Below are 8,372 nucleotides of genomic sequence, written 5' to 3' on the forward strand. Positions count from 1 at the left end.
ATCTAGGACTAGGGTTTTAGATCAGTCAGTTCAGGGTTTAAGTCATTGATAGGGTTTTACCGTAATTCAGGATTAGACGTTCAAATTTGGTTTGAGTTTCAAAAAACGATGAGGATTTCAAAATCTGAAACAAGTTTTGATTCAAATAAATCAGGGTCAGGGTTTCAGATTAGATTTCAAATCCATGCCAGGTTGTTTATATCCGAACGGACACCTTCTTTCCCAGCCACCCTGAACGCAGCACACTTATGCCGAGTCATTTTAGCCGAGGTCGTCCTCAATGTTTTTTTTTTTTTTTTCTTAAACCAAATCTGCATTTGTTTTTGCGGACATAATTCAACCTGAAGGTCCCGCAAGATACACTTAACTCTTCTTCTTAATCTAAAGATGGTGAGTGCAAGAAATGCAGAAATGCAGAAAACAACATGGTGGGAAATAGCTTTGTGCATATACTTTGTAGCTGAATTTAATTTATTTTTTGGTTGGTATGTACTTATACATTAGATTTATTGTATACTTAGTTAAAATACAATTTTCCATTAGATAAACAATATTATAATATATAGTTTTAATATAGGAAGCAGTTTACATCTTTTATTTGACTAAAAAACTTAATATGTGATTAATAAATATGTAAAAGGTAGTTAAATGAAGGACATGAATATTTGAAGCTATTCTACATGACATACAAGAACAAACCATGAATTAGTTTTGCCCATTGTTTTTTTTCTGCTTCATAGCAACAGCTGGAGCCGTGGAAACTGTACGCCACAGTGGGCGTGCTGCTGGGCGTAGACTTCCTGTCGCTGGTCATCTGGCAGATCGTGGACCCGCTGCATATCACCATAGAGGTAAAATTGTAGTCCAAAACGAGAGTAGAGAAATTTTAAACAAATGAATAGGAGTGCTTGCATGTGTTTCCCTTCGTTTGTGATGAAGTAGCAGGCGTTTGAAGCTTTATAATTACAATTAGCCCATCTATGGCATTTCCCATTAACATTAAGCTCACACATTGTCTGACTTCCATTGTGTTTAAGTTAATTGTGTTTGAGTTTAACCACCTAGCCTTTATCCGCTACTCAAAAGCTGTGCTGATCAAATTTAGTGATGCAATGCCACCACCTACAGGTGTCTGTTATCATTACAACGGTTCACGAGTCGCGCGAGAACCTTTTCCGCACTGACTGATTAAAAACATACACGCTCCTTTCATTCCACCGTCCTCTCGATTGTCCACCATCTTATGTGGAGCAGGAGTTCACCAGGGAGGCCCCCAAAGTGGACTTGGACGTCCTTATCCAGCCTCTGCTGGAGCACTGCAGCTCCGAAAAGATGAACACATGGCTCGGTGAGTTTTCTTTGTCTTCTTTTGCGACTAATGACAGAACAATGGTGCTCACGTTGAACTTCTATGTGGGTCACAAAGTAGGTCAGGGCCTCGTAGCGTTTTCACAGACGTCGCCGTAGCGCAGCAGATGAGACAATGGACAGCGGCAAGACGCCTTCTTATTTTCTCCCTCCCGCTGCTTTTATTCTTTTTTCTCTGTCAGTCAGCATGATGCCGAGTGACTTCTTGCACTTTCAACTTCCAAATAAGGCACAGCTAAGAAGAAAAATCTAACACTTTCATACTGTATCGCCAGAGCGAGGGGGACACACACAGATGGTTTCTTATCTTGTTAAAGCTCAACACATTTTTGTGTTGCAAGGACTGGATTATTCATTCATGTTGTTTTAATGAGTTGAGCAGACAGCAATGATGTTTCCGTCGAGATTTCAACTAAGATCGCTGGATTCAAAGTCCAGTGCTGTCAATTACACCATCAAACCTACAAAAACATTCACATGAGGACTGTTTGCCAGCCAATCGCAGGGCGCGCACAGACAAGCATTCACACTCACACAGTTATATAGTTAAGGCCAATTTGACTTCCAATACACATACCGTGTATGTTTTTGAAAAGTGCAAACTACTTTTTTTCAAATGAAAAACCTAACCCATCCAGCATGTAAGTCAAATTTTTGGTCAAACATGGTTTATTTGTCTCACGCCGCCCCCTGCAGGTGTGGTTTACGGCTACAAGGGTCTGCTGCTGCTCCTCGGCATCTTCCTGGCCTACGAGACCAAGTCCGTCTCCACGGAGAAGATCAACGACCACCGGGCGGTGGGCATGGCCATTTACAACGTAGCGGTGAGTCACCCGCCGCTGACAGCGCGTTTGGGTCTGGCATAGCGCCGCGCCCAAACTGAGTCGCTATGTGCCCTCTTGCAGGTGCTGTGTCTGATTACGGCGCCGGTGACGATGATCCTGTCCTCTCAGCAGGACGCCTCTTTCGCCTTCGCGGCCCTCGCCATCGTCTTCTCGGCCTACATCACCCTGGTGGTGCTCTTTGTGCCAAAGGTGCGTTGAGCTCAATTTCGCTAGAATTAGAATTCTTGTGGAAATGCTGCGTCAGAGAGAATTCTCAGCACTTTTATGTGCCCTATTTAACAAAATATAAAAACACTGAATACAAGCTACAGCTTTACTTAATATTTGATACTTAATATATCACTACAGATGGTTTTCTGCTCAACTTAGAATAAAATAAAGTATTTGAACATAAATAAATAGATGAATTGAAAGAAAACTGCTGATGGCATGATTATATTTTGCAGATTATATTTTACAATTAAAAGGCATTTTCATAAATTATTTTATTTAATTCATATAAACTAGCATTTTGTGCCAATATAATTAAAATAAAAGAAAACGAGAAATTGAATATATGTTATGGAAGTGTTACTTAAGTGTTAGGGTTAATAATTCACTTTACACTTTAACAGCAAACGAACGCAATGTGTTTTAATTTAATTTAATGAAAAAATGTTATGAAAATAAAGACTCCATATTTGTTTTCTTGTTATGTTTCACCAATTGTTGACATCAAATCAACTAAGTGCACCACCGAGATGCCCATTTGTGACCCGCCATCCATTTTTAGACGTTTCCCAACATGTATCAAAAATGACATGATGTAGATTTATATCCTGCATAGAAGTTGATTCAACATTTTCCTTGATTTTTCACTTCCTGTGCAGATGCGTCGTCTGATCACGCGCGGCGAGTGGCAATCGGAGCAGCAAGACACGCTCAAGACGGGCTCGTCCACCAACAACAACGATGAGGAGAAGTCGCGGCAGCTGGAGAGAGAAAACAGGGAGCTGCAGAAGATCATACAGGAGGTCCACGCAACGCAACAACACAACATAACGCAACAACACAACATAACGCAACAACACAACGCTCTGTGGGCCTCATCAGAAAGTCACACCTCCTAAAGTGCTTTCTTTCCAACACACACATATATACATATATATATATATATATATATATATATATATATATATATATATATATATATATATATATATATATATATATATATATATATATATATATATATATATATATATATATATATATATATGTGTGTGTGTGTACATACTGTATACATATGTATATTTACATACATAGATATATATACACACACATATACATACATATATACATATTTGTATATACAATATACATATTAATCATTGCTTTTTGTACAGATATTTTTCTGAAACTCATAATCAAAAACCTTTCATTTTATTATTTTTTTAAATAAATATTTTTTGACAAGAATTCCATTGGTTGTTTTCATTTTTCCGTTTATTTTTCTCTCACTTAAAATTATTTTGGTTTTTTTTATTCCATCTTTTTTTCCTGTATTGATATGATTGTTAGTCTTATGGAAGAAGCTTTTTTTTTTTTTTTTTTGCTATTCGTCAATTTGATTTGAGTTTTTCATATTTTTTTTATAAATCTGTACTTTTTTAAAATACAGTATATTAAAAAAATAAGTTTACAATTTTTGTCACCCAATATTTTATCACCTTGTTTGTTTTTGATTTCACTATATCTTTTTGTTTACAGTTGTTTTTTTTTCTCTCTGTATGGATAGTAATATTAATCTTAAAATAATATAGGCGGCTTTTTTGGTGCTACTGTCCACTATACTGTATTCTTTAAGTACATTTGTTTAATATACTGTACTTATACATGAATGTAAAAAATTATTTTTAAAGTCTTGAGCTTGAAACTCGAGCATCTTTTTTGCGTATGTTGTTGCTTTTTTACTGCCATTTTCAGCTGTAAAAAGTTACTATTTTGTCTGTAATTCATTGAGTAATTTCATTATTTTTCATGTTCAATTAATACCTTTAAAAAGTAATTATTCTACTTGGTGTTGACTGAAAATGGCATGCCAGTTGTTCAGTGCTCAGGTAACAGCCAATCACGGCTCACCTGTTTTCTGGGTGATGTCATGTGACATTCGCAAGGTGAGCTGTGATTGGTCAATACCTGTGCACGTTTGATGTCCTTATCATTGAAGAAGTGACAAAATGTGTTTTTAGGTATTGATTTTTCATCAGAAATTATGTCAAATTAATTAAAGACAAAATATGAACTTCTTACCTCTGAAAGGGGTTAGATAAAATATCCCTTTAAATATTGAATAAGCGTTCTTAGAAGTACTTCCGGGTCATCTCGCTCGATACGCCCGGAAAGGGAATTTCCAAGGCAAAAAAAATTCCGAAGGGGCTCAGTGTGTTGTGTTTGCATGCAGTTTTATGTCCTGTGTGAATGTGAGATTGTGTTTTGCACGAGTGTTTCCCATGCGTCACCTTTGCGCACGCCCAAAAGAAAAAAAACTTTTGTGTCTCCATTTGCGGTTTAGAAAGAGGAGCGCGTATCCGCGCTGCGCAACCAGCTGGCCGAGAGACAAGCCCTGCGCAGCCGCCGCCGCCCGTCCGCCGGCCAGAACCACAACGCCCCGCTGCCGCCGCCGCCCTCGTCCCAAACGGACCCCAAGTCCCTGCTGCCCCCGCCCGGCTACCCGAGCTCCGACAATCACCCGCTTCCGCCGTCCTTCTCCAACTCGTCCAACTTGTACCCGGCCGAGAGCAAGATGAGCCGCAACCACTGTCACAACAGCCAGATTCCGCTGCTCTACAAGTAGGCCGGACCGCGGGACCGTGGAACTCCGCGAGGGGAGCGCACGGCGAATCCAAACCACCTGACAGAGCCGGCCCAAGGCATAAGCGAGCTAAGTACCCTCCGAAGACCACCAGAGGGCCCCAAACGCAACGTAAGGTCAACCGAGTTTCACTTCTATTTTGTTTTTTGACCTCCGCGCTACTGAGAAATAACATTTTTCGGATGGAGCTTTAGTTTCATCGTTTCTTAAGGTTTTGCACATTTTTACTAATTTTTAGCAGCTACTTATTCAACTTTGTGTTGTTTTTTTCAATCATTTTGTGTCTTTGTTTCCCATATTTGTGTGTTTACAGGAGTGTTTGCTCCAGGCTCTGTGATTTAAATCATGTCTTGCGTTTATGTCTCCTATATGAGTGTGTCACAGGTCATCTGTCTTTGTTCTAAGTTTGCTCCAGGTTCAAAGTTTACCCACCTGATTAAATGTGTGTATTTGTGTCCTTTTTGACTTTGATCCGTTTGTGTGTATCATGTAATTCACATTATGTCTTGTATATGATTGCATCTGTTCTGTATTTGTTTGTTTGTTTCCTTCCTTTAGAAGGTGACACAGGAGTGAAGTGTCCCATTCCAATCCCACAAAAGAAATTCTGTCGGAGACCAAAGTCAAAATAATTGCATGAAAAAATACTATCCTGTCCCGTTCTGATGAAAATTACTCCCGTTACATCAGGCTCTGGTTACAAATGATTCCCATATTAAAATCAGTCCAACTTTGTTCTTTTCTTCGTCTTAATGTATAATCTTCCTCCTGTCTGCTCCTGTCACCTTTTTCTCCTGTTCTGTCCCATTATTAAAAGTAAAGTTGACTCCCATGTCATGAGAATCCCCCCCAAGAATGCCACCCTGAATTGTGTGTCCCAATGAGAGAGAGTGTTCATTTTCTGTGTTTTTTTTGTGTGTATCTGTGTATGTGTATGTCCCATGCATATGTTTAACTTTTTTTTTAAACCTGTTTGGAGACCCCGTTTAAGGTATCTTTTTTGAAAATCAACAGTGAATTATTAATCGAAATTGGTGGAATATAAAAAGAGCACATCGGAAAACATTTGAGCATTATTTTTTTCAATATCTTGATATCATAGCCTTATTAGTAAAATTAAAACCTAATATATTTGTTTTGCTAGTGTGCTGAATTGTCTAATATGCGCAAACTGCATTTTATTACTCCTTCAATTCTAATGTTAGCCCATGCAGGCTTGGGCCGGCTCTGCCCCTGACACTGTGACTTGTTGTTATGGGTGCTTGGTCGCCGTAGCAACAGCAAGCACATCTCCAGAAGTCAAACATCTATTCCCTCCATCCCCAATTTTTGGGGGGGGACATTACGGAAACTTTGTATCTTTACTGTACCCACCAATACGCACACTCTTGTTCTCTGTGGTCCTGTTGTCATGTTTTTGTCACGTGTCAAGCGGTTTTTAGCCATAAACACTGGAGAGAGGGTGAGGATGCCCCCCCACCAAAAAAAAAAAAAAAAAACATCAAAGACACTTATCAGCTGTTATGGTAAAGCTGTAACCTAAGCTGAAATTTACTAGCATGGGCAAAAGCCAACTTTCTACTTGTGTACATAAAAACAACAAGCACAGCTGAGGTTTTTTTTTTTTTTTAACCTTATAACACTGGGTTTATTTTGTTGATGTAAAGCGGTCACATGACACTATCGTTTTGTGCTGTTCACACAAACTTGGTGACACTTTTCAAAGCTCTTGTGTTGTTTTTGTTTTGATGAAGTGAAGCAGTCACATGACAATGATGTTGTTAGTCCGCATGAAAAGTGCGCATCCCCACCAATCTAATTTCGAAAGAATGGTGTTTCACTTACATGATTTTTTTTAACTTAATTTTTGTGTTGTTTCCTGCTCCAATGCCAGTTTTTTTTTTTTTTGTAAAATGACAGTCCATATGACAAGCACAGCTTAGATGGCACAACAGTATTTTTTTTCATTTACATGCCCTAATTTAAAACAATATATACATTTTTAATTTGGTGAAGGGAGGTAGTCACATGACTTGAGGATGAATACAAATTCAAAGATGCTGACTTTATTTGTAAGCGCTATTTCCTGTAGATTATTTGAGCAGGCACTTTAAGAATTTTTGTTTGTTATAATCCGCTTTAGCTCAGGGTGTGGAGTTGGGTAAGCAAATCAGATAAATAGGCCATATTTATATATATGAAGTGTGCAGTTATATCACAGTTTATCATATAAAGAACATCATATGAATGCCGAACTACGCTGATAAATCTTGCACATGTACGAAAATGTTTGTGGAAGAAGTCATATTTGTATTCACGGTATTTAAGATCATATTGTAAATGTTAATATATTTCAAAGTATGTGTATGTAAATATGTGAGTTCCATCAATAAAAATCATTGTTTTTTCTTTTCCTCAGTGGCTTTTGTTTTTGTTATTTTCACCATAAGAAAGTTAGAGGAATAATTCCAAAGTGCAAAAAAAAGATCTTCGGATTTTTACAACCATATTCCAGATTCCAATTTTATGCTATTTAACTTTGGACTCTCTCTATCTCTCTCTCACTCGCTTCCTCTCACACATGTTTACTAGATGCCACATTGAAGAGGCAGTAACATGAAAAGTCAACTTATTTGAGCTTTTAACCATCATTTTCAAATGTTGATTTCTCACACTAAAGACTCCTGAAGTGTCATTATCTTTCACTGATGCATTTCGCAAGAGTGGAAGAGAAAATACATGCTGTGGCGGACACTAGGACCATGTCTCTCACCCAGTAGGCATGTTGTTATGATCCTTTGATGCTTTGAACCTGTTGGCTTTGTATTTGCGTTTTGGACTTTGTTGTATCAGTTTTGTGATGGCATCCGAAGAGTAAAGATCTCCACTAGCACAGCAACGTGTGGTTTCTTCGCCTCGCCACAATGCTGACTTTATCCATCCAAAATGAAACTAAAAGTTTCAAAAGTAGCCGAGGAGAAGAGATTTTGCACAGAGTCGGCCAAGTAAACAGCAACGTTTCATTTATTAGCTACAATGTTTTACTGTAGAAATGATAAGATGGCCAAAATGTGTGTTTGCTGACTTTATCCCTCCAAAATGAAACTCAAAGTTTCAAAAGGAGCCGAGGAGGAGAGATTTTGCACTGAGTCGGCCAAGTAAACAGCAACGTTTCATTTATTAGCAACAACGTTTTATTGTAGGAATGCTGAGCTGGCCAAAATGTATGTTTGGGAGCGCACAGCTGATAATTAGTGTCAGTAAGTAGATGATTCACCTGCGGGCGGAACTATTGTTATGAATAC

At 38.3% G+C, this 8,372-nt stretch overlaps 1 protein-coding gene across 2 annotated transcripts in view; it reads left to right on the forward strand.

Moving 5' to 3' along the window:
- gabbr1a (gamma-aminobutyric acid (GABA) B receptor, 1a) overlaps positions 1–7,481 on the forward strand; it is a 56,897-nt gene extending 49,416 nt beyond the window's left edge. For both annotated transcript variants that reach the window (XM_088410569.1, XM_088410570.1), the window contains exons 19-24: positions 741–851; positions 1,255–1,348; positions 2,065–2,192; positions 2,274–2,402; positions 3,083–3,226; positions 4,768–7,481. In XM_088410569.1, the coding sequence (XP_088266695.1) occupies positions 741–851; positions 1,255–1,348; positions 2,065–2,192; positions 2,274–2,402; positions 3,083–3,226; positions 4,768–5,049 (888 nt within the window). In that variant the 3' untranslated portion in view covers positions 5,050–7,481. The remainder of the gene's footprint in view (positions 1–740; positions 852–1,254; positions 1,349–2,064; positions 2,193–2,273; positions 2,403–3,082; positions 3,227–4,767) is intronic.
- The last annotated feature ends 891 nt before the right edge of the window (positions 7,482–8,372 follow it).

This window comes from Hippichthys cyanospilos, chromosome 3 (genome assembly GCF_059441005.1).
Source record: "Hippichthys cyanospilos isolate Australia breed blue-spotted pipefish chromosome 3, RoL_Hcya_1.0, whole genome shotgun sequence".
Taxonomy (NCBI): Eukaryota; Metazoa; Chordata; class Actinopteri; order Syngnathiformes; family Syngnathidae; genus Hippichthys; species Hippichthys cyanospilos.